General features: G+C 35.4%; 1 protein-coding gene across 2 annotated transcripts in view; it reads right to left on the reverse strand.

Annotated features, from left to right (window-relative positions):
• The window catches only part of STRN (striatin), a 69,527-nt gene that overhangs the window by 39,448 nt on the left and 15,551 nt on the right, over positions 1 to 14,528 (reverse strand). For both annotated transcript variants that reach the window (XM_087823474.1, XM_087823473.1), the window contains exon 2: positions 4,157 to 4,260. In XM_087823474.1, the coding sequence (XP_087679600.1) occupies positions 4,157 to 4,260 (104 nt within the window). The remainder of the gene's footprint in view (positions 1 to 4,156; positions 4,261 to 14,528) is intronic.

The raw sequence follows: 14,528 nt of genomic DNA on the forward strand, positions 1-14,528 counted from the left end.
TAATTTATATATATTTTTTATATACATATAAAGAAAAACATTTTCAAACACAACATACTGCATTATAGTGCATTCTAGTGGTCTTAGGAAAAACTGCAACAGAGCTACAAAAAGGAACAGAAAATATTCTATGCAATATATATAACAAAAATAATAAAACACTATGTACTAACACTTCATAAAAAATTAGACAAAGACAAAATAAGTAAAGAACTGCTATGTTTATGAGCTGAGTTCCCTTAAAAATAATGTCATCGCACCCAACAACTTACTGAATTCTTATAACATGCCAGGCACTGCACTGGCTGCTATAAATAACCTGCAGCTTGCAATCAGTTATAAGGGTGGAGGCAAGGAGATGCCTAAGAGATAGAAATGTAAATAACTAACTATATCACACTGTGGGTTAAGAGCTGGGAGTTATATCAACTGTTATAGGAATTCAGATAAGGAATTATCTCATTCTGTCAAAGGTGGTGTCAAGGAGGCCTACCAAAAAGAAGGTAGTAGTAACACATGAGATTTTAGCTAAACCTCAAAATACCATTAGTTTCCCAATCAGACAAATGAACTGATTGACAGGGCATTTCTGACAGAAGAAAAATCTTAAAAGTTCCTCAAATTTAAAACCATATGTGTGTGTGCATATGAAGTAGGTCAGAAAACAGCTGTGTGTGTGTGCATGCGTGCCATGTATGTATGTGTATGTATAAGACTAGAAAGGGGCCTGGATGTAAAAGGTTTTACTAAGAAGAATTTTGAAATTAGCCGGATATTTTTAAGCAGGGATATAACACCTGTGTTTTAGAAAATGAGTACAACGGACAAAGAATGTCTAGGAGCTCTAATTCACAAAGAAACACTTTTTTATTCCTTAATTTATTATACTTCAAAAGGGCCATTACATCAAGAATAATCTCAAATCAGTCCATGAACTTCAAAAGATACAAAATCAAGGACTCTTTTCCAGGAAAATCCCATTAGTTAAAAAACAAAAGCAAAAACAAAACAACACTTCCCTAGACCAAGCCAGTTCTTTATCTCCTCTGTTCTCCAAAGTCAAACTACTTGAAAGCTAAGAGACTGATCTGTCTCCATGTTACCTATTCTTCTCACCCCGAGTCCCCTGTGATCTGGTTCATGTTCCTGCTACCTCACTGAAGCTGTTCTGCAAGAGTTCCAACAAGCTCCTAACTGGCAAATCCAAATGACTATTTTCAGTATACAATGTACTTGGAGTCTGTCTGGCACCTGCAATTGTCAAACTCCCACTTTCTTTGGCTCTCGCCTTCCTTCTCCAACCATTGTTTTGTTGGCTTTTCTTCCTCTGCATTTTCTTCAAACACTTCCATTTCCTGTGGCTCCTGGGGGTTCTCTTCTCTTCCCAAAATATTTGTTCTTCTTGTCTCAACTACTTCTATAACTTTACCCACAACACTGATGTATACATCTCTAGTCATGAATCCCTCCCATTATTTGCTTTTAAACCCTTAATTCTTACCCTTAATTCATTCAGTAACTTCCAAAACTCACACTCAAGCCAGCGCCTAGGAACCACTCTTGAATTATCTTTCTTCCTCCCCCTAACCAATCATCTTCCAAACTGTATGGATTCTTTCTATTTAAAATGTTTCATAGCTGATGCCTCCTCTAGTCCTGCAGAGCTACTCTGCTACCATTTCTCATCCTAGACTATTAAAATCTTCCTGCCTGTATTAACAGACTTTCCCAGTCCATCCCTCACAGTGAGGTCAGAATGATCTTTCTAAAATCTATTTCACACTATTCTATGCTCAAAACCTTTCAATTGCATGACAACTAAATGCAGTATGTACTCCTAGACCAGGAAAAACAACAACAAAACCACCTATAAAGATCATTATTGGGACATTTGGTGAAAAAATGCTAGAAAGATCATCACTGGAACATATGAGTATGGGCTTTGTTAGATAATGGAACAGTATCAACATTAAATTTCCTTAATTTGATAATAAGCTTAATTATACAATGGAATGTTCTTGCTTTTAGAAAATATACACAGAGGAATTTAGGGGAGAGGGACATAATGTCTGCAACTAAGTAGCAAATGATTCAGGAAAAAACAATATGTTGTAGTGTGCGTGATGTGGTCAAACTGATGAATCTGGGTAAATGGTATACAGTTCTTGCAACTTCTATTAGCCTGAGGTTATTTTAGAAAGTTTTTGAAAACTTTCAATATTCCTTATTATGTGTAAAAGTTTCAATTCCTTAGTTAGGCTCTCAATGATCCCTTATCAAATCACAACTAATGTCCTTCCCTCCAATACATAGTAATTACAAATTTCTGAACACACCGAGCTGCTTGACTCCATTTCAAACATATCTTCTCTACTTCCTGAACCTTGCCTATCTGGCAAACACATTATTTTTTATGATGATATTCAAGTCCACCTCCTCTAATTACACCCTCCTTCCTACTTCCACCTTCCAGACAGAAGCAAGCAGTCCCTTCTTTGTGATCACACTGTATCCTATACAGACTTCTCCCACAGCACCTAGGAGGCTGCACTCCACTCTGCAGTTTCCAGTTACTCTAAGCCCGTAAGGACAAGGATTATGACCTGTGCTTATACTCAGGTCCAGCACAAGTGCCTAAATTGGATGGACAGATTAATATGTTTAATGAGAAGGGACACACACACACACAAACATAAACACACAAAATATTCTTGGTTACTGTAGTGTATTTCAATTCTTCTGTCTTACAAGATACTATAATGTACTGGTAAAGAATATAGGCCTCAGAATCAGACAGACCTGAGATCTGAAGCAGAGCTCTATCTAACTGCAGCTCTACCCAGTCACTTTGTTTTTAAGCCTCAGGGCCTGCAACGTAGTAGTTAAAACATAGTGGCCATTTTAATATTACCCTCTCTCTTCGCTTATGCCTGTAATTTAGATAGCTTAAAATCTCAAATATTCTCATATTACTACTTTTAAAAGTATGGGTTTTTTTTTCCATTTCCCTGATACAGTTTTCAATTAACTTCTCAAGGAAAAGAATTGCCTATTTTTCACTAAGAAGTCAACCTGTTTTCAATCTCTTGTGCCATTTAAAGATGCCACATGAAAGTGAACACAAGTTCAAATAAAGTTTTATCTATTTATTAATATTCATAAATATCATCTAAATGTTATTTTACGGTAGTTTTGCAACAGCCCATTCATCAACTTCAAAATAATGAGAAAAGAATGTGATCACGAAAAACAAAGCAAAACAGCCCTGACCGGTGTGGCTCAGTGGTTAGAGCATCAGCCCATGCACCGAAGGGTGGCAGGTTCGATTCCCAGTCAAGGGCACATACCCGGGTTGCAGGTTGGATCCTCGGCCCTGGTTGGGCCTGTGCAGGAGGCAACCAATGGGTGTGTCCCTCTCACAACGATGTCTCTCCCTCTCCCTCCCTCCCTCCAACTCTCTCTAAAAAGCAATGGAAAAAATATCCTCAGATAAGGACAAATAAGTAAATAAAGCAAAACAGAGAGTTTTAGTACCACCTATCGAGTACTGAGACAAAGAGCTGTTTCACACGGCTGACACACAGAAATCCAGAGACTATCATCCGTTAAAGCAGATAAACCTAATTTACGTGAAAACTTCCAAAACTCTCATCTATGACCTACAACTTATGACCCAAGTTTTGTTACTTGAGTATCTCAAGACACCAGCAAACTAGAAAGGTAAGGTTTGCATCTGGAGAAATAGGAATAGCTGATAGCAAAAGAAAAAAATACCAAGAAACTCTAAAAAAAGATTCTCAACACACTCTGCTAGAGCAATGTTTTCCAAAGAAAATACATCAAATTGAATATTAGATGGTAAGAAAAGGGTTGCAAGCATTATAGAATTTTCTTTACAACTCAAAAACTATTTCAATTACATAAAGAAATGGAAAATAATAGCTCAGTAAGTACATGTTTCTTAAGAAAGAAACATAAGTCAGCTTATTGTTCATTATTAAGTGTTAAAAATAAAACTAAGCTAACGTATTACAGCACTGAGAAAGGTTTGTTACAGATGACATTTCCTGAATTTGGAAGCGCAAAGCATGAGCGTGCAGATGTGCCTCAGGACAGGAGGACAGCACGCCCGGTTCGGCGCCCGCTCCGCGGTTACCTCTCCTGCTTCAGCGCAAACTCCAGCATCTTGATTCTCCGCACAAGGTCCTTTTTCAGGTTTTCCTGACCCTTCCTTTCCCCCTGAAGGAAGGCGATCTGCGCCTGCATAGGGAAGAGAAAGATAAAACTCAGTGTAGAGCAAATACATTTTAAAAACTCGGCCGAGGAAAGAGCCTTTGGAGGATAGGACACTAGATGAAGAACATTTCCTTTACACATCCACACAGAGTATCTAAGCATATATATAGGAAGGCACTTACTGCAAGTGGGAAAAAGCTCAATTATTTTTTTAAAAAGGACATCTATATACATTTTACTTCAGACTAAGGAGGTTACAAGACACAGTCCATATCCTCCAGAGTCTATAATCTACAACCACCAATAAACACAGACAGATGCAAAGTATACAGTATAGTGTGTTCAAGTGTTTGTCTCCCAAGGCATTGGGGTTTTCCTCTTTTATAAAGAGTGAAAATGGGGAAAGAAGGAAAATCATGAGTTCGTATAACACCCTCGCAAAGTAAGAGTTCTGAGAGCGTCACCACCTACTTACATTTAGGAGGGACTCCTTGTCGTGGAGAGACTTTATCCTAGACCTCCCCTACAAACATTCCACGCTCCCACCCCCATTCTTTACATTTAATATGCCGGGGGGGGGGGGGGGGGGGGGAACTGAAAGCTGGAAAACGGAAAATCAGAGAGAACTGCCCTCTGTAGATTCCTGGCCTCTCCAAAGAACTACTAATGAAAAGAACCCTTACATTTTAACATCAAAGAAACTGTAAAACTCTTGTCTTCAGTAAAACAGAGGGCTAGGAAAGAGCTGATCGGCAGAATAATTTAAAAAACATTTAAGACTGAAATAATATCTTCCACTTAACGAATTGAAACTATGTTGCAAACACTAACTTACAAGTTAAGTAACTCATAACACTACTAAGATTAGGGCAGGTCTATTTAAGGTCCATCAAGCTAACTATCAATTTCACTATTCCCACATGCTTTCCCCTCTCATGTTTATTATATTAACGTAGGCAAGAATGCTATTTATATTTCTACAGCACTTTCAATTTTATTAAGCAAAAAAATTACACTTAATGGTCACCTTACCACATCCCTAAGGAATTGTGGGGATTGTCCAACTAAGGTTTAGAGAGCAAGCCATTAAGCTTACTTCTTACTTAGTTTGAATGACACTAACTTTTATTTATTCAGTACCAAAATGAACATAAAGTCCAACTCACTGAGTTTCTTACAATTATCAAGATTTAGGTAATGTTATGCTTTTGTTCTCATTTTAATGAGCTCTTAAAATTTTAATTGGAATTAAAAGAATTATTTTTATCTTACTGAAATGATTGAAAATAGTCTAAAAATAATTCAATTGTATACAAAGGAAATGGCATAAAATATCTATATCTATATTTAATAATCATAAAAGCCTTTTGAAATCATGTTATGTAATGAGATCATTATTTTAGATAAGCGTAATTATAGCACATGAAAATACATGCATTTAAGGCTGACAAAAATAAAGGGCTTGTCAGAAAAACATGTTAGCCCAACTTTCATACAATGCTTTCATAAACACTCTTCAAAATGGCTTTAATAAAAACAATAATCAGTAGAGTCATATAATCAAAGTAATACTAAAATTGATCAGCAGTGTTTCCATCTATACCTTTTGGCTAGTTTTTTATTTCTACCACCATCATTGATTCTGAAATCTCAGCCTCTAATACTCAAAAGTCTTTACCCTGACTCATTTCCCAACCCATCATCTCCTTATCTGCTATCAAGTCACATACTGGGTTAAATAGTTAATAAAAATAGAAGAACCAGAATTGTTAAAGAGAAAGATTACAAAGAAGACGAAGTGCCTGGAAAAGGCAAACAAAAAGGTGCAATAGGAGTGCTGGGATATTCGCTGATGATCACAGAACACCTCTGTGGTATTTCCTACCAAAGATGCATGAACGGAAATCAACGATGGAAATTTCAGAATCAATGATGGTGGTAGAAATAAAGAAACATCAGGCAAACTGAAATTGAGGGCTATTTTACATTAACTTTTTTGTAATATTCAAAACTATCAGGCCCTAAAAGTCAAAAATATTCTTTGTATTGCCCTTGCAATTTTTCTGTCAATATAAGATTAAAAATTTTTTATTTTGAAACAAACACTATGCCAACTACCTTACTATGATAAGAGCCACACAACACAATTTAAAACCAGCATCATGAGTAGTGAAGAAACCCAGAAGTACTGACAATCAGGAACAAAGTAAGGGTGTTCATTCTCCACCACAAATAGCCGTGTTCTGCAGGTGGCAGCCAGTGTCATTAGTTAAGAAACATGTAAGTTTAAAAATAGAAAAGAGGAAATACAATTACTATTATTTGCAAATGATATGAGTGAAAATACCTGAAAAATCCAAGAAAATGAACTATAAACTATTATAAAAATAGAGGAATTTTAGTAAAGTAGCTGCATATAAAAATAATAATTTGAAACGCATGGGCTTCTATAAAAATGACTAGTAGTTAGATGATATAATGAAAGAAAACAATCCCATTTATAACAACAAAAATGATAAAATGATTAGAATAAATTAAGAGCTATGCAAAGATTATTTTAAATGGTACTAAGGAGCCCCCCCAAAAATGCCTTGAACAAATGAGAAGCAAAGCAATGTTCTTAAAAAGAATTACAATGATTTTATTTCTCCCTAAATTAAACTTTAAAAATATGCAAGCCAAATAAAAATACCAACAGAGTGTTTTTTAAAAGCATCATACACAACGATTCTAAAGTACGTATGGAAAAATAAAAAGAGCAACAATAAAAAAATTATTTAAAAGCCCTAAAATATTTTAAAACTTATAATTCTGTAAGTCACTTAAAAAGTGGTAGTGATACATAAATAGGTAGAGACATACATGGTACAGTCAAAAAACAAACCCAAATATATAGAGAAATTTAGTTAAAGCTAAGACACTGCATGCACATGACTGGGGAAAAATGTGGATTATTCAATAAATGCTGATGGGCAGCCATCTGAAAATTATTTCTCACATCAAATCAAATGCTAAATGGATCAAAAAGTGTTAAGGAATCCCAAAGTAAGAAGAAAAGATAGTTTTTGTTTTAATAATCTCAGAGTTGGGGATGCCTTTCTGAGAATAAGACAAAACCCGAAGCCATAAAAGACTAATAAATTTAGTCTTTTAACCTCAAAAAAAGAAAATATTTATATATGGCAATAAAAAAGTTGCTAAACAATTATCATGAAAAATAAGACAATTCTTTTTCAACAAATGTCCAAAAAAATAGGAAAGCAGTCATATCACAAATCACAAAATTTACTTTTTTTAAAAAAGTTTATCTTTATTGTTGAAAATATTACAGATGTTCCCCCTTTACCCCCATTGATCCCTTTACTTCTCTTAATATATTAAGAGCACCTACAGTCAATAAAGAAGAGATCAGGACTCAATAGAAAAACATACAAAGAAAGTGTTGATAGAAAGGAAATACAAAAGGCTCAAACATATTAAAAAGATGTTCAATCTCACAAGCATGAGAAATGCCAATTAAAATTGCAACCTGTTAATACTGTCAAATGAATAAATGTGAATATTTGAGACTCACAACTTCAAGCCTCATTTATTAGGAGGCCCCCAAAGTCTCATCTTAGCTTTTTTGTATATGTATTGTTCTGGTCTTATACCCTAACCAGACTGGAAGTGCACAGTGAGAAGGAATTTGGTTTTATTTTTCTTTCCTATATTCTTCCTTACAGCAATCTGGACCATGGTAGGTAGTAGGTATTCCCCAAACACATTACTGAACTGGATGAAAATGGCTGACTTATCCTATCAGGATACAGTTTAAAACACAATCATAAACAAAGATTTTGGGAAAGAATTTTAAAAAGCTAGTGTGTACTAGTCTGTCAGCTTGCAGGCCTATATAAGATTTCATGCCTCTGTAGAGTGAAGAGTTGGTGTTCTGCAACAGCTCTGTTTCTTGCTCTTTATTTCTGGCCACCTAATATGTCACAAATGGTGTAAGTTAGTGGTTCTCCAAATGTTGTCCCAAGTAGTAGCATAGCATCACCTGGGTACTTGCTAGGAATGCAAATTTTCAGGCCCCATTCCAGGCCCGTTGAATCAGAAACTGAGGGTGGGGCCCACACATGAAAGCTGTGTTTTTACAGGTCCTCTAGGTGATTCAGATGCTTAAGTCTGATATTACCACCTGGTGACACTATCTTTAGGAGAAAGGGCTAGCTAGAGGCAATGATCATATGCCAGGGGAAACCAACAAGTAGCCTAGAAGCCTAGAACACTCTTTCCTCAGATCACCTTTTCTGGCCTTTGTTCAAAAGGCACTGTATCAGTGAAGCCTTTCTTCCCCACTCTACCCTCCCAAGCACTTCACAGCCCACTTACCACACTTTATCATAACACTTACTACCATCTAATGTTTTAAGAATGCATTTGTTTATTACTGCTTGTCTTCTGCCACGATTTAAGCTTCATGCAGGTAGGATCTGTTTTAATCATTGTTTCCCCAGTGCCAGCATGAAGTAGGCACTTGAAAAACATCTGTTGAATGAAAATATGAATCACTAAGCCAAAATCCAAACACATAAACACTCCAGTACCAACCTCTGCACCACATGCCCTAAGCTGCTCAATCATAATACCTTTCTCGGGATTCTAGCATTTCCAGGTAAATAGCACAGCCTCCCCTACTACATGACCTACAGGGGACATACACACACATCAAAATCTAGGGACATTAGAGCTAAAGTAGTGACAAAACAAATAACACCGAGCTCACAGTTCAGTAAATGAAACATGCATGCTGAATAAAACATATGTGAATTGGTAGCATATGTTGTGTGCTACTAGAACCAGAAACACAATTATAGGCAAAAGCAGTGAATATACAGGTAAAATACAGTAGGATGCCTATTTAACTCTGGAGGCAAGTACAGAACTGATGTTTAACTCAAAAACTATATTTTATTCTGGTATAAACTCTACAGCTAGCTTTATCTTTTAACAAACTAGTGACTTTCCTGAAATTTCCTCATAAAGTTTGTGTCGTTATTTTTATTTATTGATCTAACATTCCTTTCGATCATAAATGTTACTTATTTATTCAATCATTTTTAGAATATAAATTTCCAAAACATATATTCCCATACATCATATAGTCTTATGCAAGAGAAAACAATACCACTAAAAGGACAAACTAAAAAGACATGGGATTCAGGAAACAAGAGTTCTAACAATGGAGGGCCCCCAAAAAAACGTTTTAGATTAAGAACTGGTTCACAGGCCTAAAGAGCAAGTAGCCCACATTAGAGCAAGTTAAGACAGGAAACTCTAAGAATAAAATTGCTGGTTTAAAAAAGGGAGCAAGGGGCCTGAGAAATTATTTGGCAATTTTGACCACACATAAATTTGTATTTAAAGGCTACTAAAGTTGGGGGTGGGGGGGAATAGAGCAAAGTTCAAACAAAATTAAGCCATTAAAAAAATGAGGTAATCATTAACTCCAGGAAAGCAAAAGTTGCATAGGAAAAGAAACAATTGTAGTATACTATTTGGCTGGCTCATAAGTGGGTATTATTTATGTATATTTATATAATATACACAATAATTTTGAATATTTTGATATAACTGGGGGATAGAAAGTAGAGCCAATAAAGGGGATAATATAGCTAAAACCCTCATCTACCATATATAAAGTTAGTAAATATTATTTAAAACCAACAAAGAGGAAGTACTATAAGAATGCTGTTTTGAAATATGAATAAATAACAGAAAAGACAATTAAAGAATATTTTTAAAATGCTTGATTCTGAGGAGTTATACTTGGAGGCAGGGAATGGCATATTAGGGAACAACTGTCTTTTACCATAAGCCCTTTAATACTATTTACCTTTTACTGTGTGCATGAATTACCTTGACAAAAATTAAAATACATTTGACAGGCTAGCCACAGTGACTCAGTTGGCTGAGCATCGTCCTGTGCCCAAAAGGTTGCCAGTTTGATTCCCAGCCAGGGAACACACCAGGGTTGAGCATGAGATCCCCAGTTGGGGCGCATATGGAAGGCAACCCATAGATGTTTCTCTTGCCCCCCCCGCCCCCCCCCGCGCAAGCATGTCCTCAGGTGAGGATTAAAAAAAATAATAATACATTCAATAATTTAACAACTATCAATACAGCGTGGAACTGAGGCATTCCAGGTGAAGTGATAAGTAGAATATGAACTTCTTTAAAATATACATGTGTCTTAATTACCTTTGGACCCCTAGTGCCTAGCAAAGTTTCTGGCACAAAATCATTATTTAATAAGCATTTGATAAACAGAATGAAAGTGAACAGAAAGAGATTTCAAAAAGTGATTCAAATGATTCTAACAAATAAAAATATATAAATCCAGAAGTAATACAGTACTAGGAAAAGATCATGATTTAATACTTGTTAGGACCAAAAAGGAATCAATTTGAAAAGAAATAACTTAAAGTTCTTCATATTCTAACGAATATACTGCAGTAAAATCCATCCATTCATTTACTGGGTGCTTACCATGTAACAACACTGTGCTAAGCACTGGGAGGATAATCCCACCGGAAATACAGTCCATTTTCTTTAAAGCTATAATCTACATAAAATATGGTGTATTTTTTTAAAGGAGTCCCTTTTTTTTAACATTCTTATAGAAATAGCATAAGCCTTTCAACTTCTGAAGAAATAATTATAATCAGAGTCAAATACTTGTAGTAAAAGTATTCAAACAAAAGACATTTTACATAATAAATTATGATAGGGTATGCTCCAAAAGGAAATAGAAAATATAAACAGGAGATATAATAAAAGTTTATCTTTAAAAAAAGGTCAATATTAATCAACACAATAACCATATGAGAGACTGATGAAGAGCCATGAGACCATAGAGATGAAAAATCATTACATGGAAAACTACAGAGTCTAACTAGCAAAAAAATACAATTTATCACAGTTTTAAATATTAACAATTGAAGGTGGGTGAAGAATTTTTAATACTCTTCTTGGAGCCTGCCTGTTAGATTTTTTTTTCAAGTTTTAAAAAAGGCAGCTCTGATGCATTTTAAATTAAAATGTGTTAAATTAAAAAAATAAAATTTAATGGCAGCAATGCAATTTTTTTTTTTTTTTTGCCGAAGGGGCCTGACAAGGCCACACACCCACACCTTATGATCCGGTATGAGAACACCAGTCCCTTCCTCACTATTGTCCAAAAAAAAGTAATGTGCAAAGCTGTTCAGATACCCTCTACTTTGGCTTCTATTTTTATCCTTTGAATTATTTCCTTCTAATTTCCCTTTCAATCCATTTCTCTACATAGATAGAATTATGGTGCAGAATTTTATAGCTTACTTTTTGTTATGCAGTTTCTGTGTTATTACTGTTTTTATAACCATCATTTTCATTGGGTTTATTATAGATCTTCAAGTAAACTTACCATAACTTAGCCACTGTAGCAGATTTTGTGTACTGGCCACTCAAAATACACATTCCGAAGCCTCTTCTATCTTGTAACTTCCCACTATAGAATCTTGAAAGCCAAGTGTTTGCTGTCTTAAGTTCTGTCATGTCCAGACATAGCTATGTAACCAGTGAGACATATATGGATGTCTTCGGGGGGTGGGGAGAAGGTACTTCTGGGAAAGTTTATCACTCACTGATAAAGAAGGCTCGCTCCAAAGAAAGCAAACATTTTTCTGCTTTTACTGAGGTCTTAATGTCTGTAACTACAGTAGTCTCCCTTTCTCTGCAGTTTCGCTTTCAGCAGTTTCAATTACCCGCAGTCAGATGTGGTCCAAAAATATTAAGTGAAAAATTCCAGAAATAAGCAATTCTTAAGTTTTAAATTGCACACCATTCTCAGCAGCATGATGAAATCTCACACTGTCCCACTTGAGACATGAGTCATCCCTTTGTCCAGTGTATCCACACTGTATAAGCACCTGCATGTTAGTCATTTAGCAGCCAACTTCGTTATCAGATCAACTGTGGGCTATGGCAGTGCTTGTGTTCAAATAACCCTTATTTTACTTAATAATGGCCCCAAACTGCAAGAGTACTGATGCTGGCTATTTGAATATGCCAAAGAGAGGCTGTAAAGTATACGTATGTATAGGAAAAGATATATTATATATGGGGTTCAGCACTATCAGTTTCAGGCATGGGGTGGGTGTCTTGGAACAGATCCTCCATGAATAAGGGAAGAATACTGTCTAGCAATCTTGTAACCATAATGTAACAAGAAGAAAGATAGTAAGTTAGTACATTGGAGGTAAGGGATGGCAGAGAAGAGAAAAAGCCTAGATTCTTTATGTCATCACTGAGCAACTGCACCAGCTTATGTCAGAGAAAAGACTACCCACAAACAGAACTGAGAAAAATGATTGTTACTTTTTTTATGTCACTGTTAACAGAGTTTACTTGTAGCCAAAAGCATTCCCAGTGATACTCATTTCACTAGTTGGACATTTAGATTATAATTTTTCACTATTACAAAATAAATTGCCAATGGTGTTCTTCATGCATACAGACTTTTAAGGCAATTTTTGTTTATTTCCCTGGGATTACTAGACCAAAGTATAACCATGTTTCCTGACAGACCACCAACAATACCACCAACAATGCATGAGAGCAAAATTTAACTCATTTCCCCTACCACTGGGTGTTATCATTGAGTTTTAAAAATTCACAGACAGAAAAGGGTACCTCGTTGCTTTAATGTATATATTGTTGATCATTGTTGACTATTGTCCTCCTCTGAGCCCTCTGCTAAACAAAAATTGATCTTTGAACTTCCAAGTTCATCTCTGTGCGTCTCTCAGCAAATATTTCTAAGTAGGTTTAGCAAGAATCCTCCACCTTCAAAATCTGATCGCCCTCAATCTCTGATCAAATTCCTCGCCACCCACCATCACCCAGAGATATCTGATCGCCCCGGCCTGCTGTCAAGTACCTTCTTCTTAGTATCTTCCACCCACCGAACCCCACCCTCCTCCTAGTTCATAAATTCCCACTTTTCCTTGCTGTATTCAGAATTGAGCCCAATTATAAACTGAGATCTTTCCCCCCTATTACAGGAGTTCCTGATTAAAATCTGCTTTTACCACTTTAACCACTGTTTGGCTCTGGTTTTCTTTCATACTGCTAAATGTAAATTTTAGACAGCTTTCAAAAATAAAATCTAAATTTAACTCTCAATTCTAAATAAGGTCTAAGACTGTTTTGTTTTGTTTTTGTAGAAAAATTGGTGGCTTCTAGTCAGTGGTTCAGCTCTAAATCTCTTCTCTTATTCAAGTTACAGTAAACTTACAAAAACATTTTTTTTAAATCATTAGAGATTCCTTAACCAGGGAAGTCAAGTTTTATTAAAATAAGCTCTTATTAATAACTACCTGATTTTCAACTATCATAACACCCTCATTTTCTGATAAAATATTAAGACAAGATGTCAAAATAACAATTTCCATTCAAACAGTCTGAAAAGAAAACAAAATAGAACATAACGTAGGGAAAATAGGAAAGACATTAGACACATATAAAAAAATACCTGAGATAAATTATATTAATATTGATATATACTGAATCTTAAAGATATATATATTCCTACCTTTATTTTTTAAAAGGCCAGTGAACATAATTTTTTTTGATGATTCAGCATCACAACTCTATACATCAATTATTGAACTGTGTTGTATAAAAATTCAATGTTCTTTGATTTGGGAGCTGGGAAATTCCTACTCCTGGTTCTCTCACTAATCCATGTGATCTCATTAAAGTTACCTAAGTTTTCTGAACTTCAGTTCACTCAACTATACAATGAAGGAGTTTAACATTCGGTGATTATATGGAACTAAAGATCACATTTGGGAAACACCTGAGTAAGTACTGATCACGAGACAATGAGTTTAAAAAAGATTTCTATTTGTTTGCATTCTACTTGCATCCTGGTCATAGGAGACTGATGGCACACAGTTGGATTAACATCTTCCAAGGCAGTTTTACTTTGGCTAATTTTTAAAAATTTATTATTGAATCCATGACAACAGCCACCTTCCAAAAGACATCTTCATCCCACAGAATAATTATCCTTCTCTATAGTGAGTTTTTGTGGGGGTTTTTCTCAGCATTATTAGTCCAACGGCTCCTTCTTGCAAATTTGAACTCAATTTTAACATCATCACTAACACATGCTGTGACAGGTGCTAGAAATAAATTATAAAAAAAAAAAAATAAGGTCAGAGGAAACTGCTAACGCTCCAAGAGGACAGGGACTGTTTATG

The sequence above is a fragment of the Miniopterus natalensis genome, chromosome 13 (assembly GCF_054644295.1).
Source record: "Miniopterus natalensis isolate mMinNat1 chromosome 13, mMinNat1.hap1, whole genome shotgun sequence".
Lineage (NCBI taxonomy): Eukaryota > Metazoa > Chordata > Mammalia > Chiroptera > Miniopteridae > Miniopterus > Miniopterus natalensis.